The 22,659-nt window shown below is 41.4% G+C and overlaps 1 protein-coding gene and 2 non-coding genes across 3 annotated transcripts; all 3 read left to right on the forward strand.

The window, feature by feature from the left end:
- Positions 1-254: 254 nt before the first annotated feature.
- On the forward strand, positions 255-21,713 carry ssuh2.1 (ssu-2 homolog, tandem duplicate 1). Its single transcript, XM_069678374.1, has 12 exons — positions 255-317; positions 9,522-9,617; positions 9,711-9,795; positions 9,918-10,047; positions 11,913-11,973; positions 12,230-12,354; positions 12,442-12,504; positions 14,699-14,805; positions 15,253-15,345; positions 15,459-15,564; positions 17,667-17,774; positions 18,182-21,713. Exons 1-12 carry the CDS (start codon positions 293-295, stop codon positions 18,314-18,316), a joined length of 1,134 nt encoding a protein of 377 aa, XP_069534475.1. The 5' UTR covers positions 255-292; the 3' UTR covers positions 18,317-21,713.
- On the forward strand, positions 12,644-12,716 carry trnav-uac (transfer RNA valine (anticodon UAC)). The gene has a single exon. It is a non-coding gene; the product is annotated as a tRNA-Val (tRNA).
- On the forward strand, positions 13,676-13,748 carry trnav-uac (transfer RNA valine (anticodon UAC)). Its single transcript has one exon. It is a non-coding gene; the product is annotated as a tRNA-Val (tRNA).
- Positions 21,714-22,659: the final 946 nt, after the last annotated feature.

Below are 22,659 nucleotides of genomic sequence, written 5' to 3' on the forward strand. Positions count from 1 at the left end.
AAAGAACTACTAATATTTCCCTTAGTATCTCAATATATTGACTTAGTATCTCAATAGTCACTATTTTGAGATACTAAGTCAAGATATTAAAAAAGTATCTCAATATAATGACTTACAAGATCATATTTTCATCAAAGTGGCGGAAACTGGCTTCCATACATATCGGACTATCCTTTAAACTTTTATTTTGGAAAATCCAAACCGGAAGTTGCATAACACTTAACGATTAGGATTGTTTCATCTTAACGTTACGGAGCTTCATTCACTTCTCACGTTTGATAGCTGCTGAGAAATGGACGAGAAAGACGAAGATCTTGGTAAGAAATGAACTTGTTTAACAAATAGAGGAAACTTTTAAAACGAGCCCAGACTTTTACTTGTTGCTTCGTTTTTATGTTCATGTCGTTTTTACGCTCCGTTTTTAACCTTAACGTTACACAGTTCCTCACTATACTGAGGGTTTAATTGGACTCTGGGAGAGGCTTAAACTGGGTTCGAAAATCCATCTTTTTTGCGCTGATTTACCTGCTGGTAATTTTAGAAAATAGTTAGTGTTGTTGATGAAGTTTCTCAGAAGTTTCACATGTGTATAGAAGTTGTACTGAACACGTATTAACGGCGTACAGACAGTCACTGTGATTTTCTGGTTACGATGGGTCAACACTGGACAGAGTGCAGTACTCTGCGTCTCATGTTATCTCCTGTAAGAAGCTACAGTTACTTTGTGTGGAGGAGGTTCTTGTAGGGTTGTAGTTTTCAGACTTGTTTATCAGGGCATTTGGTCAGATACGATGTTATTGCTTTATTGGGGAGGTCAGCTGCATCATAAATGTCATGTACTTCACTATCTATGTACTATGGTTTTGATATGGGGAATTTTCCTTAATCTTTTAAAGCCTTATCATTGGGGTAGTTATCGGCTACCTGTATTCAGTCATTAAGAGCGTAAGGTGCAGTATCATCTTCATGTAGCTAAGAGACCGACAGAAGGATACTCCACTGTAGCTAACTAACACTTGTACACTACAGTGTTTAATATGTCCAGAAGACTGTACACCAAGATAAACACTTAATATACAGACGTATACAGTTAATAGTATGTTCTCGTAGGGTTAGTCAGACAGACCACACCGTGGTTAGATGAAAAAGAGCTTAAGAGTCCATGAAAGCAAAAATACATTAAACATAAAAGAATGGTCTAAGACGTATCACATGGTGAAATTGTTCACAAAAAGAAAAATGAATTGAATTCCTGCCACTCTCGAGTTTATTACAGAAACAATGACTCAGTTGTGGACTTATGTCAGGCACAAGTAAAGGATTAAATGGTTCAATCAAAGTTTTGATTATAACAAATGTGTTTGTTGTAGGGATGCAGAATATAGCCTACTATTGCCTGTAATCTCTGAACTTGTGTATTGACTTATACCAATAAAAAATATAAAGGCAACATAATGTTGAAGAGCTGTAGGCCTACAAAAACAGCAAAGCTTGGGAACACTGGAAACTGAAGCCTCGCAAACTGTGCACATTCAGTCCCTCCAGAACTTCACGCCAACTTCTGTGATTGTTGCCTGACTTGGCTGCAGCTTTTAAAAATGCTCATTTCACACTTTACACACATTACAATACTATCAACATGCACACAGGAGAATCTACATCTACAACGAAGTGGACACAGCAGACACAAATACAGTAGATAAATAATATCAAAAGGACATCTAGTGTTGGATTATCATCAGGAAGCTCATGAGAGCGAGACGATCACATCGGAGCCTCGTCAGAACGGAGCAGCAGTCTGCTTCACCGCTAAAAAACAAACCTGCGTCTGGCAGGAAATATATCCTCAGGTGTTTGTACAACATCGCAGGCGTCAGGGGATCAATATTTTGATTATCAAAGATGTGAGTTTGGTGACGTTGTGACACTTGGCCAAAATTACGAGGTTGCAAAAACGTTGCAGCAATTGGGTTGAATTTGCGTGCTTGCAACATCACAACTTCCTGGAAGGTCTGCACATTGTTGCTTTACTGGTTCTGTTTTGTTGTGTGAAATATTGCAAAAATATTTTGCTAACTCTGACCAATGACAGCAGCACGCGGTTGTCGTTTGCTGGAGTCCCAAGTTAAATCACCTGAAATCTCTTCTCATGAGCGTCTCTGAATCACTGAACTTTCTGTGTTGGCTGCGGTTCTGGAGCGGTGAGGAAGAAGTGATTCTGGTGGAACAAGCAGATTTTCAAGGACGTAACACTCACACACATCAGTGCATAGCTCAGCATACCCTCCAATGATGACACTGTATTTAGGCGATATCAGAGGCATTAACAATAACGTATCACTATTTAAACAACTCTGCGTACTGAAATGATATCTGATAACATCCTGCAGGACACTGAAAAAGATTACGCCTCGCTTCTTCTTCTTTGATTTTTAACCATAATTGGAAAATCTCTGCCTCCTTCTCGGATCAGAATGGTTCAGCAGAAACAGCTGATCAGTCATGTGATCAGTCCTGTGAGTTACATACTTACTACTGTATGAATTGTTACAGAGTTTCCATGTCCCGTTTAGTGTTTAATCAACTGTTTGTGACAAACACAAAAACTAAGTGAGAAAAACTTTTTGTGCAATTTAGGAAGTTTGATTTCATTTTGCCGTACAGTTTTTTTGTGTTACTTCAAAATGCACATAAAAACACTTTAAAGGAAACATGACCAATGAATCAAAACATGTCTGTCCAAAGTTTGTGAGAGCGCTGTTGTTCGACTGGAGATGATAAATCTGCTGGTTTTGTCTGTTTTCATAAATAATGCTTCAGGAAATTATTTGAGCGGGTCAGGCTGAGCCCCATCATTTATTTACGCTCATAAATACTTAATAGACCGCATCAAATTAATTCACCACCAAAGTTTATTGAATTGAACCGTCACATTTGTGAAATGTGTCACCAGTGGTTTTTAAATGGGAGCCCAGAGCCAGTGAGTGGCAGAGGCCTGGCCCCCGGAGGAACACTAAGTTACTGTAAACTACAACATGACAACATTAACATTTATTTTCAACAAGTCAGTCTCAAAATGTCAGAAAATAATGAAACATTCTGCATAGTTTCCTGGAGATCAAGGTGACATCAAAAGATATGTTCAGCTTTACTAACACAAAGTCACAAACAGCTTCTGACTTCAGAACATTTGCTCGATAGACGAGGAACACCTCTTCCTAGCATCGAGTGAGCAGGCAAACCTCAGGGAAACGAGCACAAACACATGTCGGGCATCGTCCTGTTTCATTTCAACATTGTGATGGAGGACGTTAAAAATGAACGAATCGCCAAAAGGCCAAATGAGACATTTATTTCATCATGTGTTTTTATTAATTTGCACATGAATACAAAACTAAACTCTTATTCAGTTCAGCAGCAGACTCCTATTTCTCATGAGTCTCATGTTTTACCTGTAAACCAAGTAGGACTATTAAGGGTCTGTGTCCACTAACGGCGTTTTTTTTGCGGTGGCAGTGCCCACGACCACTAGGCTATTTCAGAGCGCTTCTCACCGGCGCTTACTGTTGCTAGGTTACGAAAGTTGTCCGGCAGCACTTCCGCTTCCCTCGGTAGTGACCGTTAAGTCATTTTACAAAGAAAACATACAAACAATGGAAAATAATCGCGTCCTGGCATTAGCAGCAGCTCTACACCTGGAAATTCTACCTTCGAAAAAACGAAAGGATTAGCTTCTCCTCCGCCATTGTTGTTGACAAAGTTGATATCTGAAGTCCCGCCCCTTCTTGATTTTGTGCTGTGAGTGCAGCAACAGAAGACAGCTGAGGCTGAGCGCTGAAAACACTGAACAGCTTTGGTTTGTATAGAAAATAGGACGCCGTTAGTGGACACAGGCCCTAATGCCTTTTTTTTTTCTCATCAGTGAATTGAAAACATCAGATTTTCACCGGCGCAGAGAGCCACAGAGCAGCCTGTGTTTCCCTCTGTCTGATGTTTCTACTGTTTGTTTGTTCTTTGGCATCGCTCGTCATTTTGCACTCTGCAAATTCAATCCAAATGCCCTAAAACTTCTCAAGAAACAACCAACAAACAAACTCAGCAACTTATTATTAAAGTATTCTGTTTAACAACAGTTCGTGAACATTGTCCACAAAAACAAACAACAAAGTTTCAATGTAATGCTGTGCACGGACAAAACATTGTTTTCCTAACAGATCAGTTATCAGTTGCTATCAGCTGACCAGGAGCCGTGTCTCAACAAAAGTTGTGTGATTTATTTGCTCATGTTTTAAAGTTGTCAGCAGTACATGACCAACAGTGAGACTGGGCTCCAGCAGCGTCTTACATTACAAAGTCTGAGGAGTAATAAATCCACCGTCTGTTCTCTTATCAAAATTGGCTGCAGCCCTATTAACTCGTGAACCCTCTGGTTTCTTCAGGCCTACGTTTGTATTAACTTGCTCCTCAGACTGGCAGCATTGTCAGATAATGTTTTGTGTTCAAACTTTTTGCCGTATCGCCCAGCCCTGTGTCTGCTGTCTGGAAGTTTCCTGGTCCTAAGATGGCAAAGAAAAAGTTCAACACACAAGAAAACAAATTTTTGTATTTCAGAATAAACAAACAATATTTTACGACATCCAACACGTTTGGTAAATGATCCTATCAGGGGGCCTTGACCAAAACTTGAAGCATGATCTGTTTATCTTTTATTCAGGCCTTAAAGCCTTAAAGCACAAAGATGATAAAAGCACAGGGCGCGGGTGGTATTTGCATGGTATTATAGTTCTTGCAGTTCTTCCTAACCTGCGTGGACGGTGGCAGCAGGGGTGGGGTCTTTACTGTGCAGCTGAGCTCATAATTCATGAAGTTTAGTGTGATAGCGTAGGAACTCCTCCCAGAGGTGTTGGCACAGAATCTGCAAACCAACAAAAGACGAGATGCTTAGCTGTTTGCTGACGGGTGGGCAGATGACGCATACTTACATACCTGTAGTTCAGTGTTATTTTAGCCGTTGATCCTTGTGCTTTGTGTTAATAGGTGGGAGTAGTTTGGCCTGCATGTCAGAGCGAGAGGTGAACAAGAAGTGCAGGAGTTCTGCAGCAGCATTTTAGATGCATTGTCCAGTCAAAGTTCTCGGCAATCAGGACGGCTTTGTTCTCTCCTTTTTATAACTCACATTCCTTCTCCCCCTCCCTCCCTCCGTCTCTTTTTATTTTTCTCTCTCTTAATGAGTCTATCTCCTCCTCCCTCCCTCCCAAAGGCAGTTCTCACACTCTGTCCATCTCAGCCCAGATCTTTTGGGGGAAACACCTTCTCGCTGATATATTTAGCGCTCAGCCAGAGTTATTGTGTACAGCGTGGTATAAACACACTGACTCTGTTGTATTTTTATCTGCTGGCAGCGGGAAGAAAACAGGACTAATGAAAAGCACCCAGAGGAGTAGCTGTTGTTGGGGTGAAAGTGTTTGTATCGGGAAAAGTATGACGCACCGCTAAACGGCTGCACGGTGCCTCGGAAGTGTCCCAATCAAGCAGCCATTGTGTGTATTTCTGTAATATCACATTGTTGTGCAAAAACATATTCTGAGGTATTTCGTGCTTTTCAGTTTGCTGCTGCGGTGAGAGAGGTCAGAGCTTGACTTCACTTTGATATGATGGTAACGCACAACAACAAGTGAACACAATGACGATGTGTTTCTACGGCTGAGTAGGAAAAAGTTTTGTGCTAAATTTTCTGAGTGTGAGACTCAGTGTGGCTAATCCTGCAAAGCTCTGAGAGTTTGTAACGTGCTGCCTCTGTCCTCGTAGGGCTTGTTGATCTCAAAGGGTCGTGCAATAAAATTGACATCAAAAAAGATGATTAAGTTTGATTTTCAACTTGATATAGATAAATGGAACAGCCTATCACAGCCCTGTTAGTCTGGGTTTCTTGCCTCTGCATAAAGCACGCTGTGTGCATGCCCACATTCCACTGTTTGTTTTATCTGCGAGTGAAGAAGGTGGAAATGAAAGAGATCTCCTGTCGTCTACCAAGATGAGAAAATTGTTGGTTAAATGGTCACATGTCTTCAGTAATGTGGCCGTTAGTGGCAGCTCAGCTAGCAGCTCCCTTCAGTCAAAGACCTTTGATTTATGGCTGACCGCCGGGGTCAGCCCGACACATGGGTCTGTATGTGACTGACTGACTGAGTGAGTGAGTGAGTGACAGTACTTTCACAGCCAAATAAAGTTGAAAAAATAACAACAACGGCCAGGAAACACTTCAAAATAAAAGCATTGTGTACAAACAAGGAGAGTCAGACTTTCAGATCGGGCTTTTACTTTGAAAAGATACCAGAAGTGTTGACCTACTTTACTCTCCATGCCTGTGACTTTTACTACAGGAAGATATGTTAATATTTCTGTCAGAGATCAAGAGGACTCATCACAATTGGCCGTTAGTGTGTTAGTGGTGCGAACGACGGGAACCAAGTCGCAGGTGAGAGCTGTTCTTTTTATAGTTCTGCCCAAATATCACTGCCCGCCCTCGATCCACTCCCCTTCATGCTGAATTACCACACACAGCTTTTTTCAACTGCAGCTCCGCTATACTCGGCCACATGCAGCGGAAGCATGTCACCACAACATAGTGCCGACGAAGAGCACAGCAACATATATCCCGCCGCCAAGTTTGTTGTTTTTTTGTTGACATCTTTAAATAAATTATTGGCAAATAAATGACATTCGTGAGTCTGACCACTCTCTACCTCAAAAGCAGGCTGGGATGAGAAAAAAAACACAACAAATAACGATGAACAGCTGTTGGCACGGAACAGAGCCATAAGACCCGTAGAGCCGTAATTCCCAACACTATTAAATGAACATTGAGACCCCCCTGAGGACGTGCTGTTTCCACCAAAGATCATGAACTTGAAACTGCTTTATTCTAGAAAAGTTCAGAATTTTAGAAAACAGCTCATTGGATAACCCTAGCACATATTCCGTCCATCCATCCATCCATCCATCCATCCATCCATCCATCCATCCATTGTCTAGCTACACCTCTTATCCTGTTCAGGGTTTCAGGGGGGCTGGAGCCTATCCCAGCTATCACACCTGAACTGATCGCCAGTCAATCATAGGGCTGACACATAGAGACAGACAACCTTTCACGCTCACATTCACACCTACGGGCAATTTAGAGTCACCAATGAACCTAACGAGCATGTCTTTGGACTGTGGGAGGAAGCTGGAGAACCCGGAGGGAACCCACGCATGCACGGGGAGAACATGCAAACTCCACACAGAAAGGCCCACTACGTCTGAACTGGGATTCAAACCAGGAACCTTCTAGCTGTGAGGCGACAGCGCTAACTGTGCAGCCCTTAGCACATGAAACTATATTCTAAAGTTGAACTAATGAACGGTCTGGTTTCTGTAGACGCCGTTTTTATCAGGATACTCCTCAAACTGTCAGCATCGTCTAATTCTGTGATCTGATCAAATTGTTTGCCGTATCTCCCAGCCCTGTCTGCTGTCCGTAAGAGAGGAAGGAGGCGTAGTGCTCTGTGTGGCGCAACCTTTACTATTGGAAATAATGAGTGTCAGAGCAAAGTGGTGTTCTTTCCACGTTGTTTCTGAAAGCGCCTTTTAACCCTTCGAGCAATAAAAGGTATAACATCATCAATAACTCTGTTAGGAAGTCCTTGACCACGACTGAGGCGTGATCTATTTATCTATCTATTTAAGCGTGACAGCACACAGAGGGTGTGGGTGGAAATAGTATTTGCATAGTATTATGTCGTTACTGCAGTTTTTCCTACAATGGGACGGGTGGGGTCTCGACTGTGACGCTGTCAGAATACAGCTAAGTTGAAGATTAATGAAGGTTACCATGATAACATAGAAACTCCATTTCTGTAGCTTTAAATCATTTCACAGTCTTAAACTGGGATTCATTTTTCAAGTCCAACTCAAGAAAGAGTTTCTGCTTAATTCAAAAGAGAGTCTTTATTCTTACAGGTTCTTTATCGGTCACATGGGGGATTATGTTGTGTTTTAAATCATTATCAGTGGTTGGTTAATCGTTAATTATCAGTTCTTACATTTGACCATTCAACATCAGTCAGAACATTCAAATGCGTTATAGGAACAGGTAACAGAGGCAGGAACAGGTAAAGATTTCAGGATGCAGTGTTGTCAATCTGGACGAGCAGGTGGACAGGGCTGGTTTAACGCTGCGTTCATGTGGTGTTGGAAAGTCGGGCACCAAAGGAAGTGTTGGTGATGACTTGTTGGGTTGACAGAGTTGCCGTCATATTACCCAGAAACATGGTGGACCAGAGTAAATGTGGGTTTTATGGTAAAAAGAACCTTTCCATTAATGAATGTATTGCATATTTCTGGATAATTTGTAATCTATAATATCATATTAGGTCGTCTGATTATTAGTTACTGTCCACGTGACCTAGATCGGCAAAATAAAACATTATTTGTTCGTGTTGTTTCCATGTTACGACTTAAAGTCTGTGAACACGCCTAATGCCTAAGTCAACCTCAAAACTTGAAATGTGACCATGTGACGTGCACATGAATGCAGCACAAGTTCTGTAGGGGGTATTGGGTGAATGTGGAACAGGTGTGTGTTGTGTCAGGTGACTTGGACCAGAGGGAAGTCTGAGGGCACTCATGCAGAAGTGCAGGTCTGGAGAGGTTAAACACACAGGCTTTGGGACATCGTAGTAGCCTGGAGAAAGGGACAGAGGAAATGAACTTCTGTGGCAGCCGTCATGACAGCACTTCTGTTTTATAAAGAGAAAACAAACAGTCGATACGGCGGGGATCTGCTGCTCTGTTTGTTATAATATATCAGGTTTGAACGCATTTGAAATGACAAATGATTGATACATTGATCTTGGCAATGACATGGTAAGTAAGAGTAGATGTAGTGTGAAAATGACATTGATATCTGCTGACGTTCAGCATGATCGCAGTGTGAGCTGTGTGTGTGTTGTGTTTCTGAAGCGCCTCATCTCTTCAGGCAAAAAACTGTTTCCTGACAGCCTCTTCTAAAGAATGCATCCTCCCTTCCTGCAGCACTGACGGACACACTGTGCGACCCTCCTCAGCATGCTGCAAGAGGAGAATGTTGTTTATTATTGCCAATACTTAGTTTTTAGTACATCCAGAAATGTATTAATCTCTATAAACAACACAATCCGGTAAAAATCCGGATGTCGTCTCTCCGCTCCAGCTCCGCTCTTGTGTCTCATGTTGCTAGTCTTACGTGTAAACAATGACCAACACACAGAATAGAATGTCTCGGCCCTCATATTCTTCACTGCTTATCTAAATAACCACTGGCTGCACCGGAAGCACCGAAAAATTGTCCGTCAGCCCGCTGGATGATGTCATCGATGGGCCGATGTGTTCCAACATTGCTGTTCTGCTGTTGAAATGCACCTGGAGAAGGAAAGAATGACACTCCATCTCTTATCCTGCTGTGCTTTTGATCTGACTTCTTCTTGACCTCCTCTTAACAGGTACATTTGATCCAAACATACCAGAGGAGGGACCCTCAGCGCCCCCTCCTGGCTGGCTGGATGACGTACATGGATACCAGGGTCACCAAGGAGGAGGTGAGTTTGTTGTTCTCTTGTCTTGTTTTTTCTTTAACATCTCCCAACCTTCATCTGCTGTGTTTTTATACTTGTGTAAATGTGTATGTCCAGAGGATGATAACCCGTTGTATCCACCTCCTCCTGCCTATAACCCCACGCCTGAACTCGACAGGAACACTTTGGTGCCCAACGTCAGGTAACGCGTCAAAGTTACACTTTCATATAACCTAAATGTCTCTTGAAAATTGACTCTCTTTTAGACAAGGCATCATAGAATAAGAGAAGTACACTAATCTGCTTGTGTTTTTCCTCCTCCAGGGTCCCCACAGTATCAGAGGATGTGGCCAGAGATGCTTTGCTGAAGTATGTGGAATCAAAGTGGAAGTACAGCTCCAAACCTGCCAGGAACCTCACCTTCAAAGAGCTCAGACCCGTCACTGTGTACAGGGTAGGAGCGAAGCATTAATATGTTATCTTACTTTTGTCTGATTCCAACCAAAATTGTTTGCTTGTACCAAATAATATGCAGATGGGGAATAAGCTGGTGCTTTGCAATGAAGCAATATCACATGAGAGGGAGTGATGAACTGAATATGATCACGGCTGTGATTCGGTCAACAGTTAAACAAGCAGCAAATAGTAGTAACCATAACAACAACAACATAGTCAACAACAGATTGTTTTTTGCTCCACTAGCTCAACTAGTTCCACATCTTCACTGAAACTGGACTTTTGTTGCCAAGCAACACAAACATTCCCCTGCACTCTGTGTCTCCAGGTCACCATAGATCAGCTGTTTTTATCATGTACATTTATCTGTTTAATTTATCATCAACCAGTGAAAGAAGAGTCTGCTGTGTGAGGTCCCAGCTTGATTAATGTAGACACACACGGTCTGCTGTAATGTAAATTAACAGTATTCAGAACACCTGGCTGAGGCGGAGTGATACACAGAGTGAAAAGTCCCAGAGATGTTGTTCTCTATTTCAGCACTCATGGAGTGCCTCTTGTCCGACTTGTCTTTTGCAACTCCACGCAACGGCTTCAGACCAATGACTGTATCTAAAGATGGACGACACGTCTCCATCTGCTCCCATTGTACGAAATTGATGCCAAAATAGCCCCTGTGATAGGCGCTGCCATCTTGCGATGGCTACGTCATACGGACCCAGAGACTGCGCAGTAGAGATCGGCGAGTGAAGCAGCCGTAGCCACTTCCGCTAACCCAAACACACACTTAACTTACCGAAAAAACAGCAAGGATCCCACACGCCGGCGTGTTTAACAGCAGAACAGCTTCTTTGTGTTGGTCTGAGGTTAAAGTTCACAGGTATGGAAACTTCAATGACTGTAGTGATTGTTTTAGTTACGTCTCACTCATGGATCGTCTTCCACTCTGCTAATCCGGAACTGATTGGCTGCAGGAGCCTAATTTGTCAACAGAGCTGTCAATCATCATTTTGACAGCATCAAATAACTAATTAAAAATAAACTTGTCAGAAAAATGAACACTTGGACGTGAATCAGCATGATAATAACTAACTATAATGACAAAAACCACGTTTGAGAAAAATGTATTTGACGTGTATTTTGATTTTATAGTTTGACCCATGTCCCACCTGTTAACATCGAGGAGGCGGGCTTTATGACCTATGCTTCAGCCAGTCAGCAGGGGGCGATAGAGAGGGTTTGGCTTCACTTTCAGGGAGCTGTCATGTCGTCCATCTTTTTATACAGTCTATGCTTCAGACGCTCTGTAACGAACCAGCTCACACCGCTGTAATTTTCTCTGCAACACTCGAACATTGATCTGAACTGGGCTTTAAACGCTTTGTGTTTTTTTAATTGGACTAAAATTTGAATTCTCCTGACTCTTTGAAAAGAAATATAAACTACGATGTTTCTACAGCTTTTGTGGCACATTTGTGGAAACAGTGACTGATCTTTATCTCTCTGTGTGGGTGTTTTCCATTGTAGCGGTTGACTGACATCTGACAGCTAGCATTGTTTGGACTAATGCTGTCAAGCCCTGTATATTCCACAAAATAAACAGTATATATACAAAATGCGTTTTGTATTATACACCATTTCCGTAGCATCGATTGTCAGCTATTAACAATGTAAACTATCTGCCTTTTTACAATATTTTAACACTGGGCAGACTCATCATACTGTGACTTTTGTATGATATTTAAAAAGTCGAGAGGTCACCAAGAATAAGATCTAAAAAAGCTGCTAAGTTACTCTGTGACCTGTTCTTTACTGTGAATCTCTAAGTCCATCCATCCCGTGTTTTCTGTCCTCCTCCTGCAGTATCGCCTGGAGACTTACACCGAGACCAGAACCAGCTCCTGGCAGTATGAATCCTACACTGGTAAAACATTACTATGAGCTGAAACAAGTTGCTAAATTTCTCTGTTTTCATGAATGTTCACCTGTTAAACCCACTTCTGTTACGAGACGATGGAATCAGGCTGCAACAGAATTATATTGTCATAACACAGGTAAAATAGGAGATGCGAAATGTTTTCTTTTAATGATCTTTCAAATATTTTCAGTTTCAGTTTACCTGACTGGTCGGTGGAGGCGTACACTTGTGAGGGTGGTAATTCTAGTTTGTCTTCTAACAGGACAGCCTGTGGATGGTCCTCAGTTCGGTGTGAGCCCTCCACCCTGGGACATTCCTGTGGTGTTACCTGAAAGATTCACAGAAAGGGTGGAGAAACTCCGCGTGCCGCACTCATCCTTTGTCAAGGTACAGAAGGCTTTTCCTAACGTTTGTTTTCCTGACGTTTGAGTTGTGTAAAATAATAACGTGCCTCTCTTTGTATGTGTGTGTTAGATATGTCACAAGTGCCAGGGCTGTGGAAGAACTCGCTGTAGTAACTGCCTCGGTAAAGGCCAGGTGAGATTTTAACCTTTTAAAGGATTTTCTTCACAGCTGGCAGCAAGACTTAACGTAGGAGAAGAAGACCAAGGTATTTATTGAGTTCAGTATAAATTCATTATTAACCCTCAAATTTCACAGTATAGAGCTTCTCATAGGTTCTATAGTGTAGTGGTTATCACGCCTGCTTTACACGCAGAAGGTTCTGGGTTCAAGCCCCAGTAGAACCATAACCTTTGGGCGGCTGTGGCTCAGTGGTAGAGTTTGTCGTCCTTCAATCAGAAGAAGATTGGAGGTTTGATCCCCAGCTCCCTCTGGCTACATGTCGAAGTTGGGCAAGACACTGAACCCCAAATATGAATATGATAACTGATTGAAAGTTGGGCACTTTAGGTATAGGTAGCAGCCTCTGCCATCAGTGAATGTGACATGTAGTGTAAAAGCAGCTTTGAGTGGTCGCAGACTAGAAAAGCACTATATAAGTACAGTCCATTTACCATTTGGACATTTTAGAAACTTAATTTTAAACATAAGTGAACCTTTTTTATTTATTTTTTTATTCCAATTTTAATCACCAAACTTAGTCAACTATATTAGTACATTTTAGGCCTTATCTAATGCACAACATTTTATTTGACCTGTTAATGGTCAGAATATATCCCCCTGTTGTCTCCTGGTTCTTCTAATGCTTTGTTGTTTGTCTTTTTAACTGTTTCTGTAATTAACTGGATATTGTAAATGACCGTTGCCTCGCAATGATCTCTGGTGTAGAAATAAAAGGTTGCAGAATGCAAAAGTGAAAGAGGAGGAGAGGGGTAGGTTTAAATTTATGGGAATAGCGGTAGAGGCGCGGTTGAGGTGTGGTCCTGCTCCTGAAACTTTGCAATACAGCATCAATAGAAGCTGTACAGTGCACATTCACACATTAACACCTCCACCTGGCAGTGAGGGACATTTTCATTGTCCAGAAATCATGTAACACACACTCAAGCACCCAAAATGTCTTCATCATAGAACCAGTTGACTTCAATATACTTTATAAATATTTCTACTCAAGTTTATGATGAAGACTTGTTACAGATTTGTTTGACACAGAGGCTGATTCTTGCTGTTCAGGTTGATTAAAGTAATAATCTCGACGAACATTTTACAGTGAGTGAGCGGTTTTACATTGTACCTTACATTATCTGGTTCCATAGTGTAGTGGTTATCACGTCTGCTTTACACGCAGAAGGTCCTGGGTTCGAGCCCCAGTGGAACCATGACCTTTATCCTAAATTTCCCCTCTGGAGGTCAATAATGAATCATCCTGTATGATAATTAGGGCCTGTGTCAGCTAATGGTGTGTTTTGTGCAAGCAGCACCTATTTTCTACACAAAACCAATGCAGCGCAAAAACACCTTCCGCATCAGCTGTTTTGTGTCGCTGCGCTTTCAGATGAAAATAATTCAACTTTTAGAACACCGCCATGCTTGTCAATGTCACTACTCCCTTACCAACCAATCAAAATCAAGAAGGGGCGGGACTTTTGATATCACTTTGTCAACAGCAAAAAAGGAGGAGAAGATAATCCCCCTTTTTTCGAGGGTACAGTTTCCAGGTGTGGAGCTTCTGTTAACGTCCAGGACACGACTCCTTTCCTTGTTTTTATGTTTTCTTTGTAAAATGTGAATAAAAGCAAATATTAAGCACACAGAGCTTTAAAACAGACTTAACGGTCACTAACAAGGGAAGCGGAAGTGCTGCCAGACAACCTTCGTATTCTAGCAACAGTAATCGCCAGTGAGAAGCGCTCTGAAACTGAGGTTGTAGTGCTGCCAGCGCAAAAAAAATGCTGTTAGTGGACACAGGCCCTTAATCTTATAATGACGTTTGCACCAGGCTGAAGTATTAGTATAGAATATTTTTCTTTTTTTCCAGTCTTGATTCTCCCGTCAGGAGGTAACAGCTAAAGCAGACCAGAGATGTGTCTTTCTCGTACTGTATCTTAAGGCAATAAAAAGTTCATAGGCTTGGCCACAAAACAATGTGGAAATGATGATATCTCTGTGAGGGTACTTTCCTGTTGGACTTCTAACTCAAAGCCTTATCTTGCAGAAGCGCTGCACCTCCTGCCATGGTAGAGGTGGCAGGAGATGGGAGTCCTGTCTGCCTGTTTTAATTCCCCTGTGTCTCTCTCTCTCTCTCTGAATTTCCTTCTTCGTCCTGCAGAAGCGTTGCTTTAGCTGCCATGGCACTGGCTACAGGAATCGGCCCGGGAATCACAAGAACTCTGGGAGAACGCGTTGTACTTTTTGTCACGGGAGAGGCCGTAAGAGGTGAGACGAGATCTGAAAACTATTCCTTTCTTAGTCCTTTAATTCAGACCGCAATATCCAATCTCTGAGTCCTTGTCAAATGCACTTTGAGTTAGTCTATTAGTGTTAAGAAAGATTTAAATGATAACATGTGGAGAAGGCCTGGTTTGTGTTAGAGATGTTGGTATAGAATCGGATATCATCAGCATAAAACCAGATCATGTGATGTTCAGTGGGAATATTTGTATTCCAGCTGCAAAGAAAACATCATTTCCCTATTTTCCTTGTTTCTACTCTTCTAGCTGTATTTTCCATCACGTCATTCAGTGTCAGCCTTGTTCTTGTTCATACCAGGACAGTTCTGCTTGTTTCTTCATTTGTTTTGCACAAGTTATTTCAATTGTTTCATTCTGTCCTTCAGCGATCATTCCAGGATGTTAAGTTTTCACTTCTTTGTCACCTCTCCAGGTGTATTTCCTGTCAGGGCCAAGGCTACAAGACCTGCAGTGTTTGTGACGGCAGCCAAAACCTGCTGCATTTCATCCTACTCACTGTGACATGGTATGTTACGGCCCCGTGCAAACACACACACACACACACACACACACATCTTTCAGATTCCTTCTCATTCATCTGTTTCTTTGTCTCTTGTGTTTGTGTGTGTTTGTGTGCAGGGAGAACAACGTAGAAGAATTCATTCCAGACCGTCAGCCCGACTTCCCTGACAAGAAGTTTGAGAAGGTGACGGGAGATCCTTTCTTTGTGGATGAGAATGTTCTGGTAAGAAAAAAACACCTCTTTTCATTAAAGTTATCATCTCGAAGATTTTCATGTAAATAATGTATGTTAAGATTGAGCCTGTGGCCCACTGATGAAAGCCTTTGCATTTGCAGTATATAGTATTATTATGGACTTGGTGTCTGTGGCAACCTCAGCGAAAAAATCACAAGCGCCCAGTTAGTGACGCGTTTTCCATCAGCCAGCAGTGGTTGGTCTGCCAGAGAGGGTAGGCGGAGCTAAGCGGCTGCTTTTCTGCTTTCTACAAGTATTGAGAGTTAACAATGATCTACTATGGCTGAACAAACAAAGAAAAGAAAAGAAAAATCAAGAGTTACAACCGTGTCAAAGGGAGCCAACGTAGACGTCTGGGAAGTGTCCTCCCGCAATTATCATATATTGCCAATAGATGGCGCCCAAGAGAACAAAGCTGAAATCTTCAAGATTGTCAGTTTAAATGATGAATTCACTTTAGATGCACAATTTAAGGGGCACATAGTCCCTACTGACGCATCCATCCATTTAATCCACTGCAATTACAATCTCTGTCTGCAGCACCAGCTGTCTTTAGCAGCATGAGTTGTTGTTTTTTAGTGGATTAATTTAGTTTATTTGTCTCGCCCTCCAAAGCTGTATATGGCTCCAGTACAACCAGAAGGCATGATGAACGCTCTGAATAGTGTTCACATGACATTATGCAAAATGAAAATGCAAAAAGTTGTTGAGCTGTCCTGCTTAATTTTAAGTCGCATCAGGCAGCTTAATAGCTTTGAAAACCCATTCTACTCTACCCTATGAACAAGAGACAACAGAAAGACACAGAGACACAGCTAGAGATGAGCTAGTGAACACTGTAGAGCAATTAGCAGCTAAAGACCCACAAATACATCATCAGGAGTTTGTAGAGACCCAAACCTGAGCTATAAAGACAGAGATACACTTGCTTTTAACCTTCTGGCCCTGTGTCTGTTTGGAGCGTCGGCTGTGCACATCCTCAAAAATTAACGCTACGTGTACAAGAGATGCAGTATGCACATGAACAGTAAGGGGCAGTGTGGAGGCAGAGGGGCTGTGATCAACGCAGTAGCAGGCACAACAACGGCAGAAAGTTCTGAAGATGAGCTGATAGACCAAGTCCACAATTATCCACATCTGTATGATGTGTCGTTGCCACTGCACAGAGACAAACATGCCTGTCAAACAGCTGCAGACAGATAAGTTCTGTTTCTGGTTCTTCTAAAATGGAACTTATCTGTCTGTTGTTACATCCCACGCATACGGTGGTTGCTTACAGCCTGAGCTCTCTGGTGTGCCCTCTAGAGGTATCATCCAGGAACTGCGTAGTGCATAGACAAGTTTGTTAACAAATAAGTTCATGACGCAGCGAACGCAAGGTTAAAGCAAGCATATCTCCGGCCTGAGTGAGAATATTGGAGTTGCATTCACCAGGTGGACACAAATACATCTTAAAGTGTAAATGTGCAGCTGTTTGCAAACAAGTTCATCAATTTAAAACAGGATGAGACAGGCTTAAAATGTCTCCCTGTACAGATAGCTCTCTGCCGACAACGCCAGAGGAAAGAGAAACACTGTCTTGTGGTCATCTCTGAAACGGGCCGTTCAGAACAGCTGCAGGTTTCTACGTAGAACCTCACTTTCGCTGAAATCGACCAATCGTCATTCACCGTCACTCACCTCAGGCCGCCTTCTTGCACCTGCTTGTAGTCAAGTCGTTTTTAGGATTTCAGCTCACCACTCTGATACCTCCTGGAGATTCTGGCTCGTACATATAAGGCCGAATAGCCGATCCCAGAGCAGTCATGTTTTCTACACCTTCGGAGTGACAGTGCAGTGTGGCCCCTCCCCCACGTGTGCGACTCCACGTTACGCGGTCATTCCAAACACTGTCAGCCAATCGTGGCTAAGGTCTGACCTTTGATTGGCGAAACAGCTTGTTGGTTTCAGGAGGAAGGATAATAGAAAACTGATTGCATAGCTAAAATATGATACTATAATACTAAATGCTGCTCATGCTAAATATTAGCATGTTAGCATCGCCAGAGCTGCTGAGTCTTACTCTTGTTGATCTAACTGTGTCCTGACAGGTGTATCCCATCCAGGGCTTCCCCGACCAGGAGATCTGTGCTGTCTCTACAACAATGATCAACCAACACCTTAATAACTTCAGTTCCACCAGTCGCATCCTGCAGCAGGTACAAACAAACATTTACAACCTTGCTGATACAGATCGTAGGAGGGGCAGGGGGGCTTTGACATGCCTGTGCCCAGTTTCTCACCGTCTCATAAGCTGTCCTTGCTCAGACATGGTCCCTGTTTAGGATTCCCTCTGCCACAGAACACTGAACATACAGTAACAATGATTTCAGCAGAGGTACCTACATCTTACATGTGACATCCACAGTACTGCAAAAACAGTAGACAAATAGAACTAATGCCAAATTAGTGCAAATTTAAAAGCTCAACAGTTGGTTAAAATCCCCTCCATCAAAGTGTCAGAACATTTGAATTCGCTCTGTTGTTATTTCACGTTGCTGTTGGTCTGTTGTTTCTCTCCCTGAGTGACACTCCTGTCATGACTTCCTTTTATTTCCGTCCGCAGCGTCAGACCATCGAGCTGGTGCCCCTGACTCACGCTTTTTACACCTACAGCGGAAAAGAACACAGCTTCTTTGTCTATGGAACGGAGAACAAAGTCCACGCCGCCAAATATCCCACAGCGTGTACCATTTTATAAGCTACATACAGACGTTCTGTTTACATGTTTAATCCGATGTCCTGAGAACACATTCATGTAGAGTCTGGTCGTATACATGGGATTTCATACAGGGGCAACAATTGGGAAACATGTATTCACCAAAAATCTGTTGTATTGATGTTAAGTAAGTTACTTTTAATGTCAAATATCAATGTTGTACTTGTGTTGGAACAATAATCCTTCATAACCAATGTCACATTTACACACGCGAGTCTGCAGGCATCAGAGGACAAATCAAATGTTTTATAATTCTGTTTAGTACAAATTAATAACTGTGAAATGTAACCTTCAAAATTCTCAATTAATTCCCGAAACGAGCCTCTTGAAGGTTTTTTAACAGTACGAACTGGAGTTGCAGGTTTTGTAGCTTGTAGACAACAAGTTCAGCGTCCGGTGTTTCAGGTGCCTTAAAAACAGAAAGAAGTTTGTGATATAAAATGACGTGTGTCACATTGTAATAGGGCTGCACTATAAATCGTTTACCTGTCGCACTATGTAATTGTGAAGCAAATTAAGTGAAAGACGTTAAGCTGTTACTTTTGTGCTGCTCGATGCAAAATGAACCAGTTTCTTGTTTTTCATCACTAATCTACACGAAGTCTGTCTGACTGACATCACATGAGTGCAGCTCTTCATCAGAGCACAGAGTGAGCTGACCGCTGAGCTGCAGAGTCTGTGAGTCACCTGCCTGAAGACTGTAAACAAGCACGCGACGCTGCTGCCGTCACAGATCATCGGCGGGATGATCGAGGCAGACTCCGTTACACGAGGTGGCTTAAAAATGAGTGTTTTCACATTATCAGCGCCACCTCGTCCCGATGCTCGTTAACGCTGTGGCCACATAAGCGGACAGTTGCTGGAGCGGACGTGCCACGGAGTGTTTACTTCTAGCGGCTACACCTGCAGCGCACACATGGCGTGAGGAAGCAGGAGACAGTGAGCGTTCGTTTGAAAAGTTACGGTCACGTGGCTGATCACGCTGATTAAACATACGTTTGAACATCGTTAGAAACGATAGATAATAAGGATATAAGCAAACGTGAACTCTCTCTACTTTTTCATGTGGGTGTCAGAGTCTGAACCAAATGTGGTAAAAGTAGAGGATAATAAAAAAACACTGATTGTTAATTGTTTATTTGCACATAAAAACAGAGTGCGTTTATCTGGTATAATTTCCTCAATAAATATTTCAGAGCAAAAAGTTATATTTTTAAAGTATCGTGCAGCCCTACATTTGAAGCTAAATTGGAGGTTAGAAATGAGATTATTTATTTAAAGGTATGAATTATTAATTGTTATTAAATTCAGTAAAAAGTGTTCCTGTGATGTCTGACAGGCTCCATGTAATCCAGCATTATAGATTATAATCTGCTTGTGTGTACTAATAACTAACACTACCTCTTTAATGTGGGATCAGACTGAAGACATCTGTAGTCGTTGTAGTTTTGAGCAATCTTTTATTGATTTCTAAAAACAGATCTTTTCTTTGGAGTTTCTTTGGAGTTTAAAGGTGAAGAAATGTTAACGTTTTATACGGAAGCCCGAAGTGGACATGCATCCATACATTTTATTAACTCAGTTTTCCTGTGAAAACGAGTAATTTCAGTTGTTTTCGCGAGACTTATTTATCTCGTTATCTCGAGATCACAAAGCTGGTTTTCTCATGAGAACGGGATAAGTTTCTGTCGATGTAGAAAACAGAACAGGCTGCTCACTGCTACAGAGCAGGCCGTGCCATGCTGCCATCGCCCACACTGATGAGGTGAGATGAGCCTGATTCTAAGTTTGGTTTGTGCTTTTGAAACTCTGGAGATACGAGTTATGATCATCTGATGTTACGGTGGTGCAGCGCGGTTATCTCGAGATAACGAGATGAATAAGTCGAGATCTCGAGAAAAAAACAAATTACTTGTTATCACGGGAAAATAAAGTGTATGGATGCATGTCCTCTTAAGGCTTCCGTAGCTTCACCGGATCACTTCATATTTCATCTTCTACTCTGAATGTCTGAAACAAATAATCTGGTGCTTTTCTAAAACACAGTTATTCTTTTCAATGCAGATAAATACCTTAAATCTTTGGCAGACGATAGCCAATGGATTTTGAGATTCACACTGCAAACAATGAGCAGCGTGTGGAACAGTGAACAGGAAGTCTTTGACCAGGTATCCTTTAACTGTATATTAACTGGTCCACCAGAAGAAAATGATATTATGACTGTAACGAAATAAATGAAGAATAAAATAATTAAAAGAAAAACAGAGGTGGGATATTTAAACGTACGTATATGTTAAAGAGAAAGACAAACGTTTTTGCTCTTTTATATAAGTTACCAACTGTTACCATATTACAAATCGAAGTGAGCTAAAAGTTGTTAAGCAATACGTGAAATAAAATAAAACAACTAAAAAACGTGTCTTTAAATCAAGCCAACATTTATTCCGACCATCATGTTTCTGATTCATTTGATGAAACGTCTGTAAACTCGTTCAAACTGCAAACGACATTTTTAATAATAATAATAATCCAGCAGTGGAACAGAGCTTTTCTCAGCATCACCCAGTGCCTCGCTCAAAATCAAAGATAACGTGGTCATAAAAGAAACAACTTTAAAATGACAATGTGTCCGTTCAGCGGCTTCACGAGGGGAACTGATTTGTCTTAAACCTCAGGAACACGTTTCATTTCTGCAAAACATGACTCAGTAACAGAAGCTAGATGAGTAAAGGCCAGACAGGAAGCGATGTCATGATGCCAAGTTTCCTCGGAGGTTAAAGAGTTGTTCAGCATTGGTAAAGGTTTCACTTTGTTGCCTTCATATAAGGTCATATGGTGCTTTGAATTTACACTGTGCTTTAAAATATACGTAATGAAAACAGTGTTTAGGACAGGAGACCAACTCTTAAAGCTACAGGCCAAAGTCCAGAATGAAGCACGATCACTGTTTGCTGCCAATATTGTCCTGGAGATAATCACCTGTTTTTATCACAGTGTAAAATCGTATGTATGAAGAACTTATTCATCTAAGAAAAACTTACCTCTCTGTATCTTTCAGCCAAATGTTCTTCTTCCATCCAGCTCATGTCTCTATACGCATAAATATACAGAATATACAAATATAAACAATCCATCCAGATGCTGTCTCCGTCTCATTTATACTCAACTCTTATCAAGGATTCAGTTTTTGTGTGTCTGATATTGTATCAATGATTGATTAAGGATTTAACCACTTTGAATTGTATGTTAAAGAAAAACCAGAATGTATGAAAGTACCTTTTTAGCAAACTCATTCTTTCTGTTTGTATCCAAAAGTCTGTATTTCATTTGATTTGATTTTATACAACATATTAAACCTGTAGAATGTATCCAGTAAACATGTCACGAATACATTTATAGGACAATAATAAACTTTTCTCATGTTCTCGTCCTGCAGTGTTGTGGTTCTTGCACTAAAAGCATCTAAAAAGCTTTTTCTTAAACAAACGGAAATAAACCAGCGTTTGAAAAACGTTGAGGACATTTTAATTTGACTCCTCATAAAACGGTTGTCAGTGTTACTCAAAGGCTCGTTTTTTTTCCAGGCTTGTGGTGTTCTTGCTTCTCATCAGTCCTCCTCCGTGCTGCAGATATGAGCTCTAATAAAAGGGAGCGACTTTAAGTAGTGGGAAGTAACTCCATTAGTGCAAGAACTTATGTTCAACTTGACTTTATTATTTTAATTTCTACAATGTGTACTGCAAATAAATAAAAATAGCTCTTTTAATGTTGGGATTTTCATAAGACAGCTAAAGTAAATAGTTCCTTCTTGGTTTTTAATTTAAATGAACATTTAATTGTGTTTCTTCATACCAACCATAAAGATCCCTTTGAGATGCAGTTTCAGACACAGTTCAGTTTAACAGTAAGTGGTTAAATATATATAAGGAAATAAAAGAAGGATCACAATAAATAAATCATATTTAAAATAACTATCAGTGTCATATTCATATTTTATCATGTAAAATACACAAGTCTTCAGTCTGTGTAGTCAGTGTAGCCCTCGCGACTCCTGCCTCAGTTTTGTGCTACCAAACTCTTCCCACAAGGGGGCGCTGTGGTTCGTAAAATCTGTCGCTAGATGCCTGAAGGTGTCTTCGCTGACTTTACGTGCTGTGGGAAAAACTAAATTTAATGTTGAACGCTCCGGCTTATACAGAATGTGTAGTTATGGAGGAAACCCATCAATTAATTATTTGACTGTAATTTTCATGGATTAAATCCAGCCCACAACAGGGACTTGTTTCTACCTTCATATTTTAGGGCCTTGTGGGGAAATGTAGATA

The sequence above is a fragment of the Semicossyphus pulcher genome, unplaced genomic scaffold (assembly GCF_022749685.1).
Source record: "Semicossyphus pulcher isolate SPU_LCO1_2020_fin unplaced genomic scaffold, fSemPul1.0.p SCAF_3, whole genome shotgun sequence".
In the NCBI taxonomy this organism is placed as follows: domain Eukaryota; kingdom Metazoa; phylum Chordata; class Actinopteri; order Labriformes; family Labridae; genus Semicossyphus; species Semicossyphus pulcher.